The 27519-nt window shown below is 32.3% G+C and overlaps 1 protein-coding gene across 1 annotated transcript; it reads right to left on the bottom strand.

The window, feature by feature from the left end:
- Positions 1–2670: 2670 nt before the first annotated feature.
- Positions 2671–25513, bottom strand: LOC129232774 (cytoplasmic polyadenylation element-binding protein 2-like; the record flags this gene model as incomplete). The annotated part of the gene is made up of 6 exons (XM_054866877.1): positions 2671–3337; positions 10847–11028; positions 17217–17331; positions 20243–20361; positions 22606–22695; positions 25331–25513. Coding segments are annotated over 6 exons (917 nt in total), but the record flags the coding sequence as incomplete, so codon positions are not given.
- Positions 25514–27519: the final 2006 nt, after the last annotated feature.

The raw sequence follows: 27519 nt of genomic DNA, 5'->3' as shown, positions 1-27519 counted from the left end.
TACATATATCAACTGTGTAAATATGTTAATATACATCTTAATAAGTCATAATAAATAGATTTCATCTTAGATACACATCAAAAAATAATTTCAACAACACATAAGTATAGATATAACCCTATGTAATCTTACAATAAATAAACACATATGTATACCACATCAGAAAATATACATGTCTGTACGTTCATTTTCCCTCAAAAACAGCACTATGTCAACAAATGCAATTCACAGATGACCCTTTAAAGAATGAAAATTGAGTGTTTAACTCACTTCCTCAGGAGTACTTTACTTCCATTAAAGATTCGAGAAAAGTCTGTAATAAATACTTGAATGCTCATGGCATTTGAAATCCAGCCAGATGATATGACTAATTTTTTAATACATAGCCTTTTCTCATCATAGCTCACCACTGTAGTAATGCGCGTTTGAAAGATACTTCAGAATATGTTCAATGCTATATAAGAGAAATATATGAAACCCAGTAAATGGGTTTAAGACTTTCTTATTTTTTTTATTAGCAATAAAATTTAGAAGAATAAATTTCTATGCAACATCTAAAAAACTGGAATTTTCACTATGGAAAAACGTTTTCTGAGCAAATCTGCATTAGTTATGAATAGTTAAAATATGTACTCAAAGCTCAAATATCTTACAATGGTACTTTGGAAGTAAAAGCACATCTAATTCAAACTATTCAACTACCTACCTATTATTAAATTCAAATTCCATACTAAAATCCTGAAATGTATTCTATGAAAAAGTACATTCATGGGATAGAAAGCAAGCATGTTCGCAAGCTTTCATTAAGAGTAGATCTAGCTATAAAATATTATCCTAATAATTTTACAATCAGGTGCTAAGACTGAATGAAAATGTTGAAGTTTGTAACAAAATACAATTAGATAACTATTCATGTTACATGCAGGTACGTAAAATAAATAATCATTGAGCAAAACTGTACTTCTCTAATTTTTGAAATCGTCAACAGATGTTAAATTCTAAGCTACTTCTCTTTAAAAAGGTATTACAAAGAAAAAATATTAAAGGTAATAAATATATTGCAAAGTTTAGTCATTGAAAAATGTCGAATTTTTTCATAAAATATTATTTACTCAGACTAGATTGCCTAAATTGCATATTCCAAATTTCTTACATTAATAATAATTTGAAATTTTCTTTGGTAGAAGAAGATAAATATATATATATATATATATATATATATGTATGTATATATATATAATTAATTATTTACAAGGTCTTTTTAAAAATAATAAATACTAGTATTCTCAGAGAATACTAGACGAATTCACACAAACTTTAAAAATTTTGACTAAGCTTTTTCTTTTATACTTCAGAGATTTAAATACTTTAACATCAATATAATTGAAAAATATTATTTGCCAAGTGTTTTTGACTAGATAATCACTCAAGCAACATTTTGAATCTGATTGTCCCTAACCCATACAAAACCGATGAGGGATAACACTGACACAAAAATTTGCTTTGGTTTGTATTTACATCAAGGATTATATTAAAAATACACTATGACTTTCATACCTGTGCTATAAAAAAGAAAAATTCTTTTTTTCCCCAGGTTGAACAAAGATTTCGCAAGAAAAAATAAATTATTTCTATCATATATCTATATTTAAATAAGCAATTTTTTTTTTCTTTTTCAAATTTATCATGACATATCCAATATCGTGAACTATAAAGCTACAAGTCACAAATCACAGCTGAACACTGAATTGCACAACATTTTACACCACTTAGTAATGTAAAACAGCTAATGGCAACACAAACAATATGGCTCAATATAGGAAAAAAATATGAGTTAAGAAATCATAAAACTCATATTTTGTACAGTAATATGCACTTATTTAAATTATGTAACATTGAATGTTTTATATTTTCCCTATAAAAATGAATAACATAGTTTAAAGTATCACACCAATTGTTCTTAAAATGAAAATTTCAATTTTGTTAATAATTTATTATAGTGCCTTCCATTGTATACTTAAGACTAGAAAATTTCCATAAATACAACACACATATAAAAAGTGAAAGCTTTCTACAAATATAACAAAATCAAAAATACTATAAAAATGTTTTACAAGTAATTACAACACTGCATATTAATACACAGTTTTAGGACTCTATATTAACAACAACCATAAATTACAAAAATTCACACATTAAATACAGCACTGAATTTTCAGCTCAAACATCTTTCATTCAGTATAACACCTTCACATTGATTCACTATCAGACACTACACCACAGAGATGCTTATGCTTTTTTTTTTTAAAGTTATGTACACATTTATCAAGATGCACATCTAAAAAATATTTCAGTATACAATGGAAAGCACATTCGAATATTTTAACACAGCTGTACATATCAAATAGAAAAATTTTCGATTCTCTTTGGTGGAGCAAAAAATCAATTTTGCTACATTCTACATACATATGTTTTACGAGAAAATAAATATATTTCTAAATAATAGCTATATTTTCTTTATAAAAACATGAAAGACTACTAGTTTTGCTGCCAACCCGTATCCCAATAATAACACATTTAGCAAATTCAGTGTGTTGGAAAATGACAAGGTTTGAATTTTAGTTGATAATAAACACCAAAGAAAGCTTTTAAAAACAAGTCTGAGTTTTTAAAATGATGTCTCAATCGCTATTAAACATACATTTTAAAAAACGTATCTAAAAGGTAAGGCTTTAATTATTGCTCAGATAGGATGAGAAATCTGGATTTTAGAAACTAGTGCTATATAATGGGACTAGCTAAATGGTAATCAGATCCAAATTTCTAAGGCAGCTATTTGGATAAGGGAAAAGTATTTAAATAGAGCTATCTTAGTATGTGAATTATACTCCTAAATTATACACTGGCCAAACATGTTTGATAACATATAGCATGGCTGCAGCTTCAAAATAAATATTTTCAATGATGGAAACACATAGAAAAAAAACTTCATCAGAAAAACAGTTTAAATATCAAGCTGTCAATAAATACTCCTTAAATTTACACTAGCTAAAAATATAATTACAAAAAATTATTTTAGCAGTTAAAGAAGTGACAAAGACAAATTAAATTAACACCACCGGAAAGGGACTGCTCTGGGCCGATCTGCACCTTCTTTAACCAAGGGCTTGTGAAATTCGCGCCCAGGACGAGAGTGTATGGCAGCCCAACAGTGTTCGCAGTAGTATTGCAGACACGTGACATTGGCGCAGAAGAAGGGAGCGAATTTGCCCCCACACCGGGAACCCTGACACTCGTCACACATCTGGTCATCAAGAACATAAGGCTTTACTTCCACCTAAAATAAAAGTATAACAGAGATGAGATAATTTTAAGTATATGTTTTAAAATAGATGAAATCGTAATTCAACAGCATTAAAAATATTTTTCACATGGAAGGGCAGAATGCCATACAAGGAGCACTGAATATTCCAAGCAGAAAAACGGGAAAAAAATCATACAACCCCCCCCCCCCCATAATCCTTTTTTTTACAAGTGACCAAATTATATATGTGTAAAAAAAAAGAAAGGAAAAACAAAATAGAAAACTAATTATTCACAACATAGGCAACAACTTCTGCTTATTTTCTACAACTTTGCAGCCTACAGTTGACCTGTGTACAGTTAACTACAGTGAAACCTGTGTATAACAATAAACCTTTCTATAACAATATTTTTCTTGGACCCAGTAAAATGTCAGCAGCAATAATCAAACTGCCTATAATGATAGCCTGTCTATAACAATATTTTTTTAGGTCCCAACAGTATCGTTGTAGAGAGGTTTTACTGTATATATTTTTTTCTTGAAAAGGAAATTGAAGATGCTTAAAAGACATTAGAAGTAAAATGTAAAAGAGGACAAGCAAAAGAACATATCACAGTTCAATTCCAGATTTAGACAGCTTTTGATAAAAAAAAGATCACTGAAATCAAAATGTTTTAAACATGTTGTTGGTGTTGGACTGATTTCTACGTAACATGCTCAGACAGTAGCAGAGCATAATTGACACAAAAACCATTTTGTTTTGCAGGGGCACCCCGATGAGAGGTCCCTGTGACTTACCAAATATTTCTGCTTAAATTGAATTAAAGATTGTACAAAAATAAGAATAATGTATAAATACCAGTGGAAAAGGGTTGATAAGACTAAAAACTATTTTATAGTCAAATTACCTATCACCACCATTTTTAGGAAGGCTAAAAATAATGAAAAATAATACTAAATTTGAATAACTCACAGCATTTCCTAATAAGATTTTTGCATAAATATACCATTAAAATTCTGCTTTCGATATTCTATAACTTTACACATCTTTAATCAATGTCAAACGCATTTTATTTTCTAAAATCTTCATAGAACCCAAGATAAAAAAAAGCTGGTAAAATTAAATTCAAATTTTTACGAGTGTTATCAACTAGAACCAGCTCTGATGCAAGTGGATTAAAATTTTACACTCGGAAAGGAAAAATAACAAGAATGCAATTCTACACTACAGAATATGAAATATAAGAAGACTAAAAGTGGTAAACAGAAAATTAGTGATGTTTAAGTGGTAGAACCACATAATAAACAAAAACGGGCAAGTTTTGTAGAGGAAGATGCAATAGTATTTCGTGATGCATAAACAATCAGGAATGTTGTGTAAAAGCATAAAAGGCAGTTTAAATGTACACATTTTACACTTAATCCCTGAAAGTTGGCAAGTATAGGAGTCAGTATTGCAGTATTGAAATTTTTTTTTAATCATTTTTTAATGCTGGCTAATGTCTCACCGCCTCAGATAAACAAACTATATATGCATGTTTCCCCCCCCCCCAGTTTGGGACACCCCTGTTTTTGTGGTAATTGATGCAATAACCAGAAAACATGAGTTTGCTGTTAGTCAATAATTGCATGTAGAGGTGTAGCTAGACCCAACTTTCGGGGGGGGGGGGGGTACACACACACACACACGCACACATATATATATATATATATATGTATATATGTGTGTGTGTGTGAAGTATTTTTACTAACTTGGTTTGCACTAAAAGTATGAAATAAAATAAAAAAAGACTTCTTGAATTATAACCCGCAAAAAATGAAATTACTTTTCATATCGTTATATTTATATGTTGCTTTTTATGTACAGTAGACCCTCGTTTTACGCGGGTTCATTTTACGCAGTTTCGATTATAGGTGGTTTAAGATTTGACACCTTTATTTTATTTTACATAGATGAGTTTCGGTTTTACACGGATGCAGCAATGCAAACAGATAAAATTTTCCCCTTTTTCAAAATCCAAACTCCTAAAGATTGCAGATAATCAACTGCATTTTGGCGTGCTGCTTAGGCCATTGGAAACAGTTTATGCGATTGGTTCCAGAGCTCTTTCCAGAAGTAAAGTTATTAAACTCACACAGTTCAGAACTCATTGGAAAAAGAGCTTTTAGGAGTGACAAAGTAGGCCAAAACAAACGAGGATACCGATGTCGGTGACGCACAACCAAAAACGTTCACATTGAAAATTTTGAGCCATTCCTAGACAATAGAAATGATCTTTCTGATTTGTTAGTGAAGGAAAATTTTATCATGGAAATGACGCAAGTGATCATAGTAGATGCGTTAATGCTCTGCAAAGAATTACGGAGAAAAATTCTTAATGACTGCCAAAAGACTATCATAGCCAACTCCTCTTTATAAACAGAACACGAAATTAATTGATGTTTTCTTTATAAACGTTGTGCGTAAAAGTTGATATAAGTACACATTAAACTTCTTATACAATTAATCATTACTAGAATGAAGTAATATTTTATCTACGGAACCAAACTCCTATTTTAACACTAGTATTAGGTCTCAATTTACACGGCATTTCCATGGAATGTAACCCCCGTGTAAAATGAGGGTCTACTGTATTTACATTTATACTAATTCTAAAGCGGTTAAAAAAATTTAAATAAAAAAAATTACGGAAGAAATATAGGTGGTAGAAAGTTATTCGCTCAAAGCTGCATACCATCTGTTCTCCTCTCAAGTTTTTATTTTAAATTTAATTAGCTGCTTTAGAATTTGCATAAATATCTGTTTGAGAGAGCAACAGCAATTTTCGAGTGATATAAATAGAAGTCTTTTTTATTTTCTACTTTTTAATGCGAACCAAGCTAACAGAAATGGTCTAGATTCATTTCGTTTTTAAACATTTTATTCATGTAATGCTATGCAGTTTTTCTTTTGAATTAAAATAAAATTACCATCAGAAGGGTCCGATGGGACCGATGCTGCTTTTGCAGACTGTACTTTTTTTCTTCAGATGACGTTCACTTTCTCTTTTTAGAGCAATCCTTTTCGTTATTTTAATTTTTTTCTTTGGGTTTAAAAAAGCTTGTTATCGGTTTTGCTCGCTTCATTAATGCAATAACTTTCACTTAGAATGTACTATTTTGAACAGAATGTACGTTTCCAAAAGAATGCAGTAAATACTAGCTGAAAAATCAAAGTGATTGCAATGGATACTTTGGTTAGCAAAGGTCGTTTTGACTATGACCTATGACACACACAAAACCAGACCAACAAAAACCTCTATCGTCTTGAATTCCGGTTATGCTATCATTTTCGGATTCGAAGCCTAATGATCTTTAAAACAGCAAACAAAAACATTTTCTTCAACTCAGAAACAAAGGAATTGTCTTCAAGAGCTGAGGGGGCAGTGGAAAAAAGGGAGAAATGCATTCCACGAATAGGCTTTCTAGGAAGATTAACAAAAGGCGCACTTTCTTGGAAGAAGAGTAAAGGGGTGAAATTCACAGGTTTGACATGTAAGATGAACATTTCAAGTTCATGGTTAAAGGTCATTCAAGTTAAAAGGCATTTCGCTCTGTTATCTGGATTAATACTGTTGTTTGGTTGCTCTCTTTCTTAAAATTGTGATTCCTTAGAAAACCTAAATGATAGGAGTGAAAAGAAAGTATAAGATTTTTTCAAGTGATGAAAAAAGGAAAATCGTAGAATATTGGCCAAATTAGATTTGCTGAAATTGCTAACCTCAAGAGGAGAATAATGAATCCGAAAAAAAAAAAAAAAAAAAAAAAAATCAGGGACCAAAAAGCAATAAAAGACTTTTTCTTGAAAAAGATATGCTTAAAGTTTCTTTTACTGTCAAAATGAGTCCTTAAACTCACATTAAAGCATTTAATAATGTAATAATAGAAAAAATACCTAAGAAAACTAATACAGAGGAATTTTAATCAAAAGGGCCCAGGTTGTCTTTGGTATCGATTTCAAAAAAAATTTCACCATCACATTCCAAATTTCTATAAAGTTTCTTAAAGCCCCCGTACCTCAAAACCTCTTTATCTCGATTTTTTTTTTCTTTCTTGTGAAATTCGAAATATACAGATTTGACTGTATGCAATACTCCCACTGCGCCGCTCATAAAATTAAACATGTTTAATATTGCAGAATCTATGACAAAGAAAGGCTACATATACGTGGATTTAACAAATCAATCTCATTTCTAAAGCAAAGTGTCAAATTTCACTCAATTATCAAAAATTGTCGCAGCAGAGGGACACGTCTTTATGCTTGAGGCTTATGAAGCAGATTTTCAATGGCATTGGAGGGAGGGGGAGGGGGAACAAAGTGAATTTTTGACCTTTTTTTTCTTTCTCTTCTTTTTTTTTTTTTGACCAAACATTTGGAGGGGGGTTCCCCCCCCCCCCCAGCTACGCCCCTGATTGCATGGGTTCCCAAGAGTTATTCATTGTCTTTGAAAGCTGAGAAAATTATCATAGCAACTCTTAGACATATTTTTAAATAACAGCTTGTAGTATTCCTAGGGCAATCATTGAGGGACTTTTAAGTAATACAAAGAGTAATTTTAAGTAATGCAAACAGAAAAACATCTACATTAAGTAATGCAAGTGGATTCTTTAATTTTTTACTGAATAGTGTAAAAACTAAAAATACAGGTATTCAACAATAAATACTAATAAATTGGAGCAAATACATAACAATTTTCATAAACTGCATAACACAAAAAACAAAACATTATTAAGTAGGTTTTTTTCTGTAGTTTTCAACTTTAAAGCAGCATATATCAGCTTAGAATAAAGCTTGTTAATCAAAATAAGAATAATTAAAATTTTCACACGAGACAACTAGCAAACCTTATACTCATTAAAACAGATGGTCCACCAATAGAACAGTGAAAACTCACTGATAATAGCATTAGCTTCAATACCACGAGTCAGTGACTGGTAAATAAATGCAAATAGCAAGTAAATCAATAGCTTCAATAAAAATTCTCCAGTGAATATTTAAAATTACATTTTGTGCTTTTATTAACAAATATTGGAATTGATTTTACTAATTGCTTATATTTTCTGACTAGTAAATAACACATAATGTATTAGTCATCTTACTTAGTGTTCATAGAAATATATAGTGATCTTGCACAATAATATTATGTAGCATTAAAAACTTTTTTTGAGAATTCCCCACCCCTATATCATCAATCTATAAAAATAAAACAAGGAATATATATGTGTATGTATGTTCCCAATACAAATCCACAGTTTACGTCCGATATCGACCAAATTTGGCAAGGAGGTATTTGGTCACCCGAGAAGGAACATAGGGGGGTTTTCGAATGCCAAAAAAGAACCGAACCATTCGAATTTTAATTTTAGGGCCCGAATATGGCATTAAATGGCTGTTTCTACCAGAAATAATCATCCAATTTTCTTGATTCAGGTCCCATTCAAAAGTCCACGAAAAAACCCCTGAAATTGTTTTTCTTCCTTCAAATTTCAAAAAAAAAAACAAAAAAAAAACAAGGCTTCAAAATCACCGGGCAAAAAGTTGAAAGCATTTTAAAGCCTAATATGGAACAGCTTTTTCCTTTCGGAAAATTAGTGTTTGTGCAGTCTCATTTTAAATTTGCATGAATAAAACCATTCAGAAGATTGCCCCTTTTCTTCTCGAATGTGACTAAATACAATTTTGTTTCTGTTTTGAGGTAAAAATTTTCTTTTTTGATTACTAGGGGGCTCTGCCCCCGCTTGCTAACGCTCACCAACCCCCGAAGATTGATTCGCAATCTTATTTGATTCGCAAAGATTTAAATTGTCAGTTAAAAAGAAACAGTTTAAAAATGCATTATGAGCTCCCTTTGGAACAAAAAGCACCCCTTCCTCGGGTTTGAAAATAACTTGTACCAACTTGCAGAGCCGTAAGGGCTAAGGTGCTCCTGAACATTGCAAACCTGCAGTTTTGTATATTCATGGTCTTAGTAATATATTATGCTCTTTAGCTCGGGGCTCGAATTGAGTTAAGCCTAAGATTTTCCGCTAAAATCGAAACCCTTAAAGTTTGTGAATAAGGGAAAGAAAAAACATGCGAATCGAAAAGACCTAACCATGGCAACGCCAAATAAAACCTCAATAATTTTAATGGAGATGAGGATTATTCGAACTTTAATTTTAACGGCTTGTAAATTTTTCCTTTGGAGATAGAAACTCAGTTTTTCGACCATAGGTAGAGTTAGATCTGGAGTAAAAAAAGCCTCTCTATTCAGTGGTGTCAAAAAGTAAACTGCAGCACAATTCCTTCACTTTTTACTGATAGATTTAATGAAGAAAGTAGTGCCTAAATTTTAGCGAAGCATAAAAAAGTCCGAGCTAAGACCGAAATAACTCCTGCCGTATTTAAGTTAGAGCATTTAAACAAATCAAGTAGAACATGAAAAATTCTACCCTTTCCAACGATATATAATTTTAATATGTGCAAGCAATTTTTCACCCCTTTAATCGGGAATAATAGGCAATTTACTCGAAATTTGAGCTTAAAAAATTAATTACAAAAAAAATAATTCGAATTTTGAAAAATAAAACCCCAGGTGCACACCCCGGGGCTCGAAGTAATTTTGTACAAAATTTCAAGGCTGTAGGTGCTATAGGGTCTCCACACGTCCGCGACAGACTTCCTTCCAGAATTTCTTTGAAACCTTACTTGTATTTACTATAAAGAGATTATTTGGCAATTTATCTTCTCTCTCTCTTTTTCTTTTGTACTGCCAGCAGAAGCTAATCAGGAAAGTTGCATTTAATTTGTTCGGGAATTTTCGATTTACCGTTTTCTTTCTTTAGGAATGATTATTTCGACGGAAATTTTACAGTATTTTTTTTCTTTAATTGATGCCTGATTGATGAAAACGCATCACTTGACATAGCTTTTATTTTAGAGGCAGACGGTGCAAAGCCAGGCAATGCTGCTTGTATATGAATAAAGAACAAAAACAAAGATAACAATAATTAATTTTTACCCTTTGCTCTTGCATTCTGGTAAGAAAAAAAATAGCATATAACACTTGTTTTTGAAAAATGAAAAATGATCAAAAAAGCTTTGTGCTACAATATGGTCTAAGTAAAGTGTTGATTGATTGTTGTCTTGTGTAATGAATTCCTATTGGTTTGCCCATTAGATGTTCTGATGTTCATCTGGTTGATGTCAGTTCTCTTGGGACTTTCTGGTTGTGTGATGAGCTTTATGCACTGATGCAGAGGCTCCATTGAATCCTTGAAACAGCTATTTGCTTTATTTTCTTAAGAATTTGTGCTTTATTTACGTTGGTTTTTCACTTTAATCACTGCTTATTGTACTTGTAAACTGCATTATTAAATTAAATATTTTATAATGATTTAATTTTTTTGATTCCTCCCATTCGATTATAAATGTGTATATTAATTGTACATATTATGAACATTAATTTCTAACAGCAATAGCTCTTTAATCATTACATACAATCTAAAGATGAAAATACAAACCCTTTTTTCAATGTCTCCATGCTGCAACTGGACAAACCTTGCACTGATTGCAGCGATGTAGCTTTGTTGGTTAGAGAATGCAACTCTACCAGCGCCCTTAGGATATTTGAGTTCGGGATCTGTGTCTATCCCTGCATAACACACACCTCCATACAACCGATCCATAATCATTGCAAGTTCAACTAAAAAGAGAGAAATACCACTCGCATCAGACCATTATAACTTATGCATTGAAATAAACCAACTCATGTTTTTCTTTAGAACGCAGATTTTAGTAATTATATTTAGACAAATAAGGTAAAAAACATCACACACATACCCTACTCACATTTTACATAAATATGTAACTCTTTTCTACTTGATTCAATTAAGTAATTATTCCAACCAAATTTTGTCAATCATGGCTTGGAAGACAATTTTTATATTTATTTAACTTTTCATTTTTTAATGAATTATCAGCATGAAGGATGGAATTAAAATTGTCCATGAACAATGAGCACCGTAAAAATTTGGTTTTGATTAATTCAATAAGTTTAAATACTTTAAATGATGCATGCAAATGAATCATTTTCTAAAAAACATTTCTCAAGATAGTCCCTTTTTTTGTATAACTTTTTTGTTACATGAAATAGCTATGTAATTTTAGCTTTAAGATACTTTTTTCACACTTCTTCTGATTGGCATTAGATCACTGATTGATGCTGCAAGGTATTCCGGAAAAATTTGCATCAAAATTGCCCACATTTAAAATCTTTATCTGCAACACTTGTCTTTTTTACAGTGAGAGAAAATGCAACAATTATGTAACACTAACCAAAATACTCGGAGTTGCTTGGGTCAGTAATAATTATGAGAAACAATCGCTACTTTCCTTTGTTTTCTGCTCTAACTGAAAGAACTCAAAACACACCATTTTGACATGATTAAATATCGAGCTTCTTCCTTACCCATAAAAGTAAAATGGCAATATGTATAAACAAAATAGTATTCTTTTAGAAACATAAAAACTACATGTAAGCATATACAAATTTGAGGACTTTACAAAATATGAAATTAAACTGCACTTGTTTAAAAAGATTTATCAGTTAATATTTTTTTGAATATAGTCTAAAACCTTCTCTATATGATTATTAAAATACAAACTGTTTTTTTAAAAAAAAAAGCCTCCAGTAATCCCCTATACTTTCTTTAGATATTTTCGATAATTTCAATTATTGTGGATTCTTACTGCAATTTAAAATTTTACCAAATTTGGGATAATCATTTTGGGATACCTTGGATAAAGTTCCCCCACCCTACTTTGTAAAACAGTCTGTTATTAATTTTCGTCAAAGAGATATTGTCGTCTAATACTGAGATACTTCTGGTCACTATAAAATGATGTTAAACATTTTCATTCGAAATGTTTCTAAACTAAGAAGTAAAATTTGGCGATTGTTTCAAATTGTGTGCGAAAACAAACTAATGGAAGTAATTGTGCTATTTATGGATTTGCTTAATTTATTTGGAAGGTTATTTTACATTTCGACAACAGTTTCAAAGATTCATTTAAAAGAGATATTTTGTTTACATGGTGAAAACCGAGAAACAGCATTATGTAGGCTTTAGCTTCAAAAACAGCGACAGCTGAAAAAAAAAGCCAAATGCCATAGCTAATGGAAACTAATCAGCCAAATTCATTTATTTTTTGCCAATCTTGGGTGAAAATGTTACTTTAAGATTTGACTTGAGAAAAGTCTTGAATAGTAAAACAAAAAGCAAAAATATTCAACAATACAACAATTGTAGCGATTGACGAGGAATTGAGATGATACTCTAAATACTGCATTAGGTTGAGGAAAGCCTTAGAATATGGAACTAAAAAGCTTATAATTTGATTTTTATTCTACTTAGACATTTCAAACAGGTGCCATCTTCGCTTGGCAGTAAAAAATATATCATACAACTTGAGCAAATAGTTGGTTTTTACAACATTTTTTTGTAGTCTGTATTTGTCTTGTTAACAAGAATATACTAAATGAATTTGATTTGAACATACAGTGGAAAACGTTTAACACTAAGCTTAAGGGACCAAAATAATTTTCCATGCTAAAATAATTTTGTGTTAAAAGATTTGCATTAAATTGCACCGTATTCTGTCCGGACCGCTTTATAACTTCGCGTTAACCCATTTTTCATGTAAAGCATTTCCGTGTTAATCCTATTTCACTATACTTTATTTACAGAGCTTTTTAGCATATAAGAAATGTAAACAAAATGGAAGTTTTGCATACAGCAGCGGTTCCCAACCTTTTATCCCTGGCGAATCTCTTCCAAAATCCAAAAGAAGCTGGCAAACCCCTTGTGCTGTAATAAGTAACAACCAAAAACATGGACCGCGCGGGCAAGCACAAACACACACACACACACACACACAGAATAAAATTTCGGATTTTTTTTGTTTTGTTTTATTTGATGTTGCTCAATAGTTCGCAACAGGGACGAAAACATAATTGCAAAAAATAGAAGCACAAAAAAAGGTATTTTTTGCTGTGCTTCAGTCAACTTCAAAAAAACTCTAAAACAGGATATTAGTGGAACAATAAATTTCAAAGCTTTGCTCAAATATCTGAATTTTAATCTTACATCTATCTGTAATACTAAACCAGGAGGTAATTAAAGAATGATCTTTAAAAATAACTCCCAAAGAACTTCCTCAAATTAAGTAAATGTTTTTTTTTCTTCTGAGAAATTAGAAAGGTATTTAAATTTATGCCTTCTTTAAAACAACTGCGAGTCCAGCTGTTTGATAAGGATATACTGCGTACATTGAGCATTTGAATGCTGAAGAATCTTTAGATTCTAGTACTAAATGTGCAGAACAAAATGTGTATAAATACTGCTTAAGGCTTTCACGGCCGGCGTCAATATGAGGAGATAATATTTCCGGGCCTATTGGCCGTGGTCTAATTGGAGTAAAAATTCCAGACATTTCGGCTTGCTTTGCTGCAGCCATCATCAGTGGTTTGAGTTTGGTGAGACTTGATTCCTTGCTTCGGTGGCTCCGGTATTTAAGCAAACTGCTGCTGCGCTGCTGATCCTGATTGGGAGGCATTCTCAAGCCGCTGGTAGAATAAGGTTCCTGATTGGATGAGATTCAAGCCGCTGGGTGATCCTGGTACCTGCTTGGATGGGATTCACAAGCCGTGGTGGCTACCGGTTTCTGATTGGATGAAACCACAGTATGTTTTAGACTGTTGTGGCGAGCGGATCTAAGGGCAGAGTGTCATGTTTTTGGTAAATTGAAATTCTCCTCTTTTCTGTTAAAATTAAAGGGGTGTTTGAAAATTTCTATAGCTTCGCGATGAAGACGGGCAAAGTAATGAGATGTTGTAGCCAAGATTTCTGTGTCTTTAAATTTGATATTGTGGACTCCTTCTTGTTTGCTGTGTTCGGCTACGGCAGACTTATCATAGTTTCCTAAACGGCACTGACGAACATGCTTAGAAAGGCGTGTCTTGATGCTGCGCTTTGTAGTTCCGACATAAACTGATCCACAGGAGCACGGAATTTTGTAAACTCCAGATGTGGAGAAAGGGTCACGGGGGTCTTTCACCGGGCAATAACAGTTCCTAAGTTGAGTGGTGGGCTTGAAAATGGTCTTGATGTTGTGTTTTTCAAGGAGTTTTCCAATTCGGTCAGTAACTCTGTGCAGGTAGGGTAAGAACACTTTCCCTAATGGTTCAGGTGGGGTAGGCTTCTGTTCGTTATTCGACCTCCTGGGATGAAGGGCTCTTCTAATTTCTCCTCTAGTGAATCCATTGGCTTGAAATGCTAGCTCAAGGTGTTTCAGTTCCTCCTTCAAATGTGTCTTTTCGCAGATTCTTTCTGCTCGATGCATGAGGGTATTGATGACAGCCATTTTTTGTCTTGGGTGGTGGTTTGAGTTCTTATGAAGGTAACGGTCTGTGTGTGTGGGCTTGCGGTACACTTGGTTTTCAAGCCCACCACTCAACTTAGGAACTGTTATTGCCCGATGAAAGACCCCCTTGACCCTTTCTCCACATCTGGAGTTTACAAAATTCCGTGCTCCTGTGGATCAGTTTACGTCGGAACTACGAAGCGCAGCATCAAGACACGCCTTTCTGAGCATGTTCGTCAGTGCCGTTTAGGAAACTATGATAAGTCTGCTGTAGTCGAACACAGCAAACAAGAAAGAGTCCACAACATCAAATTTAAAGACACAGAAATCTTGGCTACAACATCTCATTACTTTGCCCGTCTTCATCGCAAAGCTATAGAAATTTTCAAACACCCCTTTAATTTCAACAGAAAAGAGGAGAATTTCAATTTACCAAAAACATGGCACCCTGCCCTTAGATCCGCTCGCCACAACATTCTAAAACATACTGTGGTCCCATCCAATCAGAAACCGGTAGCCACCACGGCTTGTGAATCTCATCCAATCAGGAACCTTATTCTACCAGCGGCTTGAGATTGAGAATGCCTCCCAATCAGGATCAGCAACGCAGCAGCAGTTTGCTCAAATACCGGAGCCACTGAAGCAAGGAATCAATCTCACCAAACTCAAACCACTGATGATGGCTGCAGCAAAGCAAGCCGAAACGTCTGGAATTTTTACTCCAATTAGACCACGGCCAATAAGCCCGGAAATATTATCTCCTCATAAAATGTGTATGTTGAAAAATAATAGAAATGCCAATAATTAACTCTAATTATTACACAAAAGGTAATTTTTACCAACAAATAGTTTTCGGCCCTCTAATTACAATCGAAATTTTATGTACTAGTTTTATGAATTCATTTTTTTCAGACAGTGCAAATTAAGCTGTGAAGTTAAATTCCCCAAAAAGTTTTCTAAAATAATAATTTTTTTTTTTGCATTTCCTGCTGTCTTTTTGGGTTGCTAGCCATTCTTCCTCTGTTTCAAAAATGAAGATTGAAGTAAATTGTAGTCTATGCAAGCACATTCAGTGTGAATATTGTAGCAACAAACAGCAGCGAGATGGCACTTCTACGCGTTTTCGGCACAAAACGGAAGCTCTCTGTTGCACTCAAAAATGCTGAAGAAACTGAACAGCGAATATTCACTAAAAATATTTCAGACGCTCAAATCTGCTTCATTTGATGTTCCCATCATGTTTTATCAAACTCTCTATCAAATTCATTCTGAGAAAACCACCATAGCTTCTACTTTCTATCCACTTCAATGAAAGTGGTAAGACTCGCACTTTGTAACAACACACTTAATTCTTTAAATGTAAAGCGTTTCAACAAATATACTAAAATTTTCATGCAAAGAGTATTGAATGTGCAACAGACAATGAATAAATAATGAGCAAAAATCGCTTGAATTTAGGATTTCATCTGAAGAAAGCTTGTTAAAATTCCGCCATTACAGTATTTTTTTCGTGAACCCCCTTGTTACCTCTCGCTAATCCCCAGTTGGGAAACTATGGCATACAGGAATGATGTTTAAATTGATTACTATAGATAAACTAAAAACTATTTATTAGTATATTCTTTTTGTTTGAATTTGTATAGAATATGTACATTTGCATACTTACAACTTAATCACAAGTCATTTTAAATAAATTGCAAAACACATCAGTTTTAAAATTGACAAAAAATATGAAAGCTAACTCATATCACATGAATCTGCAACAGAAATGAGAAATGCAAAGTATAAGGGAAAAAAGTAATAAGTGAGGAGAAAAATGAAAGGAAAAAACACAGGCTGTTAAGAGTGATGATTTCATAAAATATTGTTTCTTAGAAACAATTTCTCTTTTTAAAAGAAAATATTTTGGAATTAGTGTTACATAACTCTTTTGTATTCTTTATTTAGAGCCTCATAGCTTTAAACAACACTGAAAAACAGATCCTTAGACAAAAATATAAATTAATATTCAGGAATATTAAGCTTATATAACGCATTGCGTTGGCAGTATAAACAGGAAAGAATTCATAAATAAAAGGTCGTCTCATTGGTAATATGATGTTTGTTAAAATGAAACAGAACTACTTTTCATGATTTTTAAAAAGTTTTTAAAATTCTGAACAAGATTTTTTTTATTTACTTAAATTTCAGTTTTTCTGTGCTTATTATTATTTTTTTTTCAAGCAGAACTCATAGCTTAAATTTGCATTCATGCCAGTTGGAGAAGTTGGTGAAACACCTGAAATTGAAAGTGTCTTCAGCAACCATTTGATGCTGTGACCCGAAGGTCTTAGTGGAAATGTAGATAAAATATTGTCAGTGACTATTACTTTGAACATTCTGAACACTTGCAATTCATATTATTTTACATAATATGATGAAAGTAAATCTGTGTGATTCAGATCTTAAAAACAAGTTTGCTTAGTTTACCTGCTTTTAAGGGACGAGGCACACCACCAACAAATACTGTTTTACGTGGATCTAAAGGCATTGAAGCATCCAAGACAAAATCAGCATCACTTAAACGCCAAGGTCGTATTTGAACCTATTTTTTTTCAAAGTTGAAAACCAGTATATAAGTTCAAGATATCCAATTTATTTTTTAATTTTATAGCAAAACAAAAATTATAAAATGCTCTGTACGTTGACAAACATCAGCAATAAAAATGTTATCAATTTTTGTAAAAAATAACAATCAACAACTATACTTATAACCAGAGGTGTGCGCAGAGCTTCAGTAATGGGGGTACCTCTGCACCCAGACTTGTCATTCAAAGAACTCTGGGGGAGGGGGGAAGTCCTCCCCCTGAGAGTTCTCCTTTTTTGTTAAAATTTCGTGGATGAAATATGATTTTAGATGTACATATTGAGGAAAGTTTTTGGAATTTAAGTATATACGTACATATATTTTTAAAATAAATTCTTAAATCTATTTTAAGTAATTTCTAGGTAAACTACTGCCCCTTATCGTTCTCTTTTTTTCCCTTTCTACTTGTTCTTCCTTTTTCTTTCTTCCTCTTTATTTATTTATTTCCTTTTTTTTCTTTCTTTTTTAAGCTAATGGGGGTACCGGGGTACCCCTGGTGACCCCTGTGCACACGCCTCTGCTTATAACTATATTACTAATATTTGATAAAGATACATTCTCATACAACTGTGTTAAGTGCAAAAGTGGTGTCTGTGGCTGAGCTAAAATTGAGATGTAGCTCTTTAAAGTTTAAGCCTTCATGCATTTGATTTAGTTGTCACTTTTTCAAAAAATTAAAAAATATATTTCCCATTCACAAATGACCATAAAACACTGTACTTACATAAAATGTAACTTACATGAAATATGCCACAAAGAACCACCTGGTGACAATAACTCTATTTTTTAAAAAAAGTGCTAATACCACTTCTGTGCTTAGCAAAGCACTGCTATTATATTGATGAAGGAGTATTGACACTGTTTGACATAAAAGAGAAAATTCAGTAAAACCAGAAAAATAAGTCAAAAACGAGCTGATGTGTGCATCACATGACTTCCTTTTACACCAATTTAATGCTATTTCCCTATTATTGCAATTTTAATGGGATTCTCTCTCTAACTCTTTAAATATCACTAGCAATGGCCACATTGAAAGCAGATTAAAAAAAAAAAAAAAAAAATCGCCAAATTTTTCGCCAAGTTGGCGACAAAACTTGGCAACCAAAAGACTGGCGATATATCGCCAAGTGACCGCCAAATTATAACACCACTTGAGTTTGCATCGAAATTAACAATGATTTCCCCCAAAAAAGGTGCAAAAGACCCCTTTAGAAACACCCGAATGCAACCAAAATAGGAGGTGCACAACTAGACCCCACTACGAGTCTATGTACCAAATTTCAACTTTCTAGGACATACCATTTTTGAGTTATGCGAGATACATACGCACATACGCACATACATACAGACGTCACGAGAAAAGTCGTTGTAATTACCTCGGTGATGGTCAAAATGGATATTTCGCGTGTCTATACATTCTTAGGCACTTTTCCGCATGTGGTCGAATCGAAAAAAAAACTCACCATTCATTTGGGGGTGAGCAAAATGGAAATTAAGGGCGATTTTTGAGTGAAATTTTTTTCGCGAATACAATACTTCCTTTTTTGTAAAAGGAAGTAATAAATAAATAATAATAAAAAAATGCTTACATCATTTTTATTCTACATTCCTAAAAGTTGAAAAGGAGTTTCATGTTTTAACACATTATATTAGAAAGGATTTCAAAAGTTTAAACAATAAATAAGGGAACATTAGGAAAACAATTTAAACAAATGTACAAATAGCATTAAAATTGCAATACATGATTGGGTTTTCCAATCAAATTACTTCCACAGAATTATCCAGCTGATTTCTATTCAAATTTTACAGAAAAAAATGCTTTTTGAAACTAATATTTCAATTGTTCACCTATAATTATTATTTCATTTTTTTTTATTTTCTTTGAACAACGAAGAGTTTCAAAACCAAAGAAAAAGCTTTGTATTTTGCATCGCTAAAATGAAATTGACGGCCCCACTTCTACCCCCCCCCCCCCCCGGCATCAGCTCTGTTTGTCACCTCAATTGAAAGCAAGTTTAAATATTACACTTATGAGTAAAGACAAAATTAATTATTTGACACCCAGATTTTGAATTTAGATGAACTACCAGAATCGTGTGAAACATTCGTGCTCAACAGTTAGAATTCAAAATAATCATTTTTTAAGGGTTTTTTTTAATAATAGCAAAAATGTGATTTATGAACTTATTTCTTGTTGATAGTAATGAAAAAAATCTGCAAAATGATGTCCTACTTTTAAAGTTTACTAAAGTATTAACAAAGTTACGACGTACCCACCCCTCTCCCTCCAAAAAAAAAAAAACTTCGAAAAATACTACAGGTGTTTCAATGCTTTACCATGTAAAAAAAAAAACGTTTCTTTTTTTTTTCCTGGCTTCAATGCAATACAACTGTGATTTAAAATCCTGTCCCCAATGAGTATAGTGATAGAACCCACTTTTTTCTTTATTTTTCATTGAAAATCAACTTCTTGGAGAATATGATCACTTAAAGTGTAATTCAAAGAGTAAGAAACCCTTATTGGAAAGTATTTCAGTGTGAAATAAAAAAAAGGAATTTTTTTCTTATACTTTTAGCCTTATCTCAGTTAACTGTTCAAAACTACATAGGTTACACAGTATTTTAAGCTATAGTATTATAGTTTTAATATAAGTTTAAGTTTTAGTTTAATCATCTATTTTGGAGCTATTCCAGTCAAGACATTGCTCCCTTTATGACAACAGTTTGTAGAAAGTCTGAATGGAGATGTGATAAAACAAGATTTAAATATATTTTATTTTAATACCGGAGGTAAGAAAAAAAATCTCAGTACAAAAGTTAATTTTACCGCATTAATGCAAAAGGCAATGAAATTCAAACGCATTTTTACCGGTTTATCCTTGATTGTAGGACTAGATACGCATAAGTATAGCTTGTCATCTTCTTGTATGCAGGCATCTATTAAAGCTTGAACAGATGCTTCATCTTGAAATAGTAAAAATGCATAACCTGAAAAACATTAACATTTAATATGAAAGTAGTTCACACAAGAAAAAAACACTTACTGCTGAAAAATGATTACCAATCAGATGGATAAAGGGAAAAAAAAACTATGCAGGTAGAAACAATTCTATTATTAGTCAGCGATGGAAATGATAAAAACCAAGAGAAATAGTGTTCAAGGTAGTATGTGTCAAAACATTAATAGAGAAACAAACAATGTGTATTTAATTGATTTTATTCCTTAAAATGTGTCAAAATTAAAAAGATAACTTTCTAGTTTTGTACAAAAGTATATTAATAATGTACTTATATACAATATAATTTATATTGTTAAACATTTCTTAACTACACAATCACATGTGCTAATATGATTTCATAATTAACACTCTATATCATATGTCTGAGAGTGTTTAAATTATAACTGCATGCTTCTTTTTTATGCCAAAATAAATGTTTTTAGTAATGGAATGAATATAGTTAATAATTAGAAGAACTGCTCAAAGTTCACTTAATTTCAAAATAAATTCATAAAATAACGAGATTATTAATATAATAAAATTTGGAAATTCTACAAATGAACTGAAAATTTCGTTAAAAATTGTACTTTGTAATACATTCAACCATATGGGTAAGGTGAAACTTGACTTAATATTTATGCAATTTTGACCTCTATATTAAACATAAAAATTCATTAATTTTATTAGGTAAAAATGATTAGGCTATTATTAGTCAAAAGTAAAGTCAGAATTGGAATAAGCAAACAAAAAAGTTTGATTAAAATGGATAATGTGTAGCAAAAAAAAAAAAAAAAAGCAAACTGATTGATCACTTTGAATTGTTATTTTTAAGAAAATGTAAGCAAAGCATCAAACTATCATTTTCTTACTGTATGAAATTTCCTGGAATAAAAGATTTTTATTTATTTATTTACCTTTTACAGCACATCATTATTATTTCACTGCTACACAAATTAAGGATTGTAACTAAGGCTGCAATTTTGATTTTTATGATATTTTTTGAATATTTCGGATCGATTTTTCTACTTCCTTTTCTTTCTATTTTATGCTTGACTAAACTACTTTCTACACAAGGATCTTCATTGCAAACAATATTTTCAAGTGATAATAGATGATTTGTGCATTCCTTTTTAAAGTCAACATAAACAAGAAGTCTTTTTGCATAAGCAAGCAATGCTAAAGAGGATGTTCCTGTTTTCAAAAGCTTTATCACTGTAGTGCATTCATAGAGAAGAGATAGTGGAAATACACAAAGGGGGTTGCTGCTTGGTGTGCCAAGGTTTGCTAGGTTTGTGAATTGCTCATTAGATCGCCAATTCTGTTCATGAATACTTCGCCTACCTGCTTGGCACTATTTCAACATACCAGCACCAAGTAGACAATAGTATCGTCAAGTGTCACCTTGCATTGCTTACTTCCACTATCAGTAATTGCTGAATTCACTATAGTCTTTTTTCTTTTGCTTGACATTGAATATTTAATAGCTGAACTTTTTTGGCTGATATATTAACAGCTATAAGGATTTGGACACTGCAACAAAATTCTTGTGAAACTGATTGAAAACCTTTTGAGAAATCATCATTGTTAAGGTCATTAGTGAAACCTAATTAAACATTATATGAAAACACTAAAATGGTTAAGACGCAATGGCTTAAAACAATTCAGCTATTTCTTGCATGGTAAGAATTTAGTCAAAAACAACATGGCAATATCATTTCATTAATTTGTTTCTTCATTTTGTAACTTAGCTTGGCATTTTGAAAATACACCACTATTTCTTAGAACTGATTACAATACTAAAAAAAAAAAAAATGTTTTTACTACTCCTGAAAAGTATTTCTTAGTACAGTAAATCCTGTATAGTTGACCATCTGTTTAAGCTGACCGCTTTTGTCAGATACATAAGTAGACAAATATCATATAAATCAATCTCTATTAGTTGATCACTAAAGTACTGAACTGCAAGTGGTCAACTTACACAGGTTTCACTGCATAACTAATGAGCAACAGACCTTTAGGAATTATATCATTTTTAAAATAGATTTTACTGTTAGAAACATGTTACTGTTGTAATTATTATTCATTTATTTTTTCAAGTCTCCATTACAACTATTATTCTTAACATCAATAGATATCTCACTATACATTGTTTATTATAGCTTCGTGAGAACTAGTACTCTGTACATATGAATTTTAATGGTCAGAATTTCAGATCGGGAGAAACACATCCTACCTTTTGGGGGAAAATATGATTTGCTTTCTGCTTTGTGAGGCCAATCAACCACAAGAGGTCCAAACCTTCTGAAACTGGCATTGATTTCATCTGTGAGAATAAACATTACATGAGATGATTTCTCAATGGTATAAACATGCATTTATATCAAAACAAAGCAAGAAACAATGCATTAAGCAGAATGAAAGGAGTAACTACTAAGAAATCAAATGCAGTGCCAAGGAGGAGTACGACCCCCCCCCCCCCCCCCCGCCCTCCACGGTTCTTCAGAAATGAGGTCGCTAGTTTAATTTTAGTGATGGGAAGAAAAAGAAAATCTTCGCAGTTTAAAAAAATTTAAACAGAAATGCATTTTTAGAATATTATTGAAAAATATCCAAGATCCTGCATTATGATTCACCTAACTGAGCGCCGCTGGAATGTACCTTTCAAACATTTTAAACAAAAAATAGTACTCAGCGCATAGAACAAATCTATAACAAGCTTCAGTTTAACAAAAAATGTATAGATAAATAAACCTAATAGCTTCATTTGGGCAGCCCACGCAATTACATTTCTTTCTTTCTTTTCTTTTTTTTTTTTTTTTTTTTGTATGTGTGTGTGAAAAATATCACCATGAAAGTCACAGCGAAGTGGAGAAAAATACATTGGCAACCGAAAATTTCTTAAACGAAAAAAAGTTTGAATAAATAAAAAATTAAAATATTGTAATAAATAGACATAGGAGTTGGTCTAAGTGTTTGAATATATATAAAAAAAAAAAGAAAGTAAACCGAAACTTTATCAAGAGATTCAGGACGCATGATATTAAAAAAAAAAGAAAAAGAAAAAAAAAAGGGTAAACAAAGACCTAAGGTATCACTGAAAAGTTCCACATCAGTGCAAAATGGTAAAAAAAAAAAAATAATGGGGCCGCAAACGCTTGTATTTCTAATCGATAAAAATATCAGGCCGGAAGTTGATAATTTCACTGTGGGAGGAAAAAAAAACTGATATTTCCACATCATTTTTACCAATAATATAATGAAATGAAAGTAAATAGGGACATAGACAAGAAAGGGGGAAAGGAGGAGGTCCTACGTACACACTAATCTCAATACTTTATGCTACCTGCACGGTAGCCTTTTGGAGTGTTTTTAAAACTTTGATTTTAAGAGAATTCCAGGGTAGAGTTCCCAAAACCCATTCTTTCCCTTGCATCTTTGCCCTTACCAAAGATGGCCTACGTATAGGACTTCAATTTCAAAAAACTTTCCAGAGAGCACCCCCATCCAAGCCCTCGAAAAACGCTCCCACTTCATCATTAAATATCGCTAGAATACCGTTCTAAGGACTTTTCAAAAATTCAGAAGGTCCTAGAACCTCTAATCCTACTAACATTCTCAAAGATCGTCTAAAAAACTGCGTTTTAAAACCTACTTATCTCTAACATCATCAAAGATCGTCTAAAACTTTTTACAGCTAGAACTTCGAAAGGGAGAGCTCCCAAACCCCTTCTCCCTAACATAATCGCAAATAAATTACAATTGCGTTTTTAATATCCCTTTTTCGAAAAACGGCCGTTTCCAAGAATTGTCTAGAATGCATTTTAAAGACGACAAACCAGAAAAATTTACAGGGTGGGCGCCCGAAAATTTCCGACCTTTAACATCACAAAGATCGTCTAAAATTTGTTGTCCTACTCTCTTCTCCCAAATAATTTTAAGGGAACACTTTGAATAAACTAAATGATTTTTTGTTTTCATTTTCCATGCATTCACTGCATAGTTGTGTTACAGTGTACATTTTACAATTTGAATTTAAGATTCCAACGTTTTCAATTAATTTATATTTTGAAAACTTCTTTTTTTCTTTAATTTATAAGCACGCACACGCTTTAATTCTATTAATTTTCAAATTATTTCCTTTTTTCCCTTTTATGGTATGCAAAGTATGCATCAACAGCTTTCATATGCCAATACTTTTCTCCACATCATTCTTTTTACCGTAGTGCCTTGAGATTGTGTTGGTTTCACTAAAAAAAAAAGAAGAAGGAAAAAAAAAAAGATTTAGATGAAGTGGCTGTTAATAATAATTAAGTGGCTTCACTGGCAATTAAACCAAAATTTGAATTTTTATGTCTAACGTTTCATAAGCTTAGATGCTGATGACAAATCCATCGATCTGGGACCCTACCAGATGCAGTTTCTCGTCCAGACAAGTGATTTTTATCACATACAACTGTACAAGGACAATATATGTACCGTTCAAGGGGAGCTTTTTCTATTTCTGCAAAAAATGAGGGATAAAATAATGAAAATTTTAGGAAGCTATTTAAGCAGCCGTGACACAGGTGCTAAAGAACATTCCCAAAACCGAATTTAAGAAGTCTATGAACAAATTGGTTGACTGTTCAATACGTTGCGTTGAGTTAAATTTATTGATATTTTGAATAAATATTAGCTTTAAAACATATTACCAAGTTTTTTTTTAATTATACCACTAAAAAGTTTGATTATTATAAGATTACCTTGTATTTCAAAAAAAAAAAAAAAAAAAAAGATAACTTTTCTCTATCAGATAGGAAAATAATTTCTTGGAAAGCGGTGTGTTATGCTTTATACAACATAATTACACATTTTCTTTTTTAAAAATAAGCATAAAAATTCCAAAGTATAGATTGAAAAACAAATTTGGTATTTCATAATTTGTTTCAAACAAACGAAAATTTAAAAAGAACACCTACCTTCGTCGATGTCCGGTGGTAAGCCTCCTACAAATACTTTTCTTGAGAATCGTTCCCCAGAATCATTTCCCGGAGATTTAGGAGCACAAAGTAGGGATGAATTTAATGATGGAACGATTTGTTCCAAATGACCATCTTCTAATAAATGGTTTTCTTCTAAGCCAGTGAAAAATGGAGATTTGCCTACGTGAAAGGGGCAAAAAAATATCTTAAAATACATTTCACTTATGATCAAAATAATTTATACACTTAAAAAGAAAACAGAAGTAACTAAATACGAAAAGAAACAACACAGTGCTATTCAATAGTTGTAAAATCTCTCCATGAGTTGCCATCGCACACCGGGAGGAAAAAAAACTTTACTATTAAAACCTGTGCGCGTCTGTCTGCGTGTTTGTAGGTGTGTTTGTAACTATCTTCTACGGACTGTCAATGTATCAGGACAATGCTAGTACCGTTGAATACGAGACATCCAGGGGAAGCTATTCCATCCTGTCTCACCCCACTAAACCTTAAGCGAACGGACACCCAGTCTTGAGGACATCCAGGAGTAAAAATATTAAAATCATCAATTGAGGCAGTGAGAAGCAAAGGGGTGTAAAAGGACATTTTAAACTTTCGAGTAATACGCATTTAAAGTTCAGATCACAGGTATGCTTTCATTGAATTTTCCCCCTAAATCATGCTGTATAGCAGCACCCACCAGAGCTACTAGTATCATCTCTAGCCCTAAAATAGAAAAGAGGTTCTCCTACCATTTGTTCTGATAATCTCCAGATTTTTAATTTCGGCACTTACATCCTTAGGCTGCTTGAGCCACTACAGGTGGCGAACTGAGGTTGGCGAGCGAAATGAGCGGGGGGGGGGGGGGCTCGAGGCGTAAAGAGTGGAGAATATTGGTGCTATGTGTAGTGTTTGCTTTATTGCTGTCGTAGATATAATCCATTATATAATGGATTATATCTACGACAACATATCTACGACTAAAACAGCGCATCAATTTAAAAAAAAAAAATCCGTTCTTGTTGAGGATTCATAATAGTCAGATAGAACTCGGAAAATTCCCGCAAAACCAATTTCCTAGTAAACTTTGTCATTTGTTGAGCCTTTGGTTGTTTTGTCTTTCGTGTCAGAGCCCTTTTCATTAAAATATGATTGCGAAAAAATGATGAAATGCTGAAAAAAAAAAAAAAAAAACACTGACAAAGAGCTTTCAACAGCGGGGATGAAACTATTAATGGCAATTTCATCAGAATAAAGGTCTTAAAGAAATATTTAACTGAATGCATGGATGTGACGCTATTGAAACGTTTAATGAATGTCGAAATTGCATACAACGCTCGAAAACAGAGAAAATAACGGACTTGTTCAAAACAAAATATGCTTCATTTGTCACATTTCGTAATTCATCATTACTTTTTTTCAACTTTAAAAAATAAGCAACCACACCAATGTAATAATTAGGTAACATTTTGAGTAGGGTAGACTGGGGCACGTTTACGCATGGGTACGTTTACGCAGTGCCCTTTTGTCAAAACGAGTTATAAATGGAGAGCCAACAGTCATACCAGATTGATGCTACTCCCAAGTAAATATTGTTACAAGATTTTTAGCATCAGTCGAACTTCGGTTTAACATGCGGATAGAAAAATCTTTTTTCTACCGAGCCGAGTAAATTTTGTGTTGAACATTTTAAAGCTTAATGCGGATAAATAATACTTTGTTGAAAAAAAATAAATACATAAAAAATAGCAGAATTTTATCCTTTTTTTGAGAATTGTACTTTTTTGGACAGAAAAGTTATTAAATTTTGTTGCACGTTAAAAATAAATACAAACCTACCGATGGGGCACGCTTACATATTTTCATTTGGGGCACATTTACACAAGTTCTTACTGTGTCTTACTAGTCTGTCTTACTTCTAAACGGGCACCTGACGAGTTTTTTGCTCTGTACGGTCTCAAACTTTTAGTATTTTCAGGTTATTTATTTTTGAAAATCACCATTTATTTTTAATTAAGTAACAGATTCGTATCTCATAGCTTACAATCAGATAGTGTAATCTTCATACCTGTTCAGCTTTAACTTTATACATTATTCAGCCTGTAATACATTTTCTTTATTTTAAAGATGGTAAGACACTATATGGTTCAAAACACTAACAGAACCACATTAGATCAAAAATAAGG

Source organism: Uloborus diversus, unplaced genomic scaffold, assembly GCF_026930045.1.
Source record: "Uloborus diversus isolate 005 unplaced genomic scaffold, Udiv.v.3.1 scaffold_1398, whole genome shotgun sequence".
Classification (NCBI taxonomy): Eukaryota; Metazoa; Arthropoda; class Arachnida; order Araneae; family Uloboridae; genus Uloborus; species Uloborus diversus.
The sequence above is the reverse complement of the archived record's forward strand: the minus strand, read 5'-3'. Positions and strand labels throughout refer to the sequence as shown.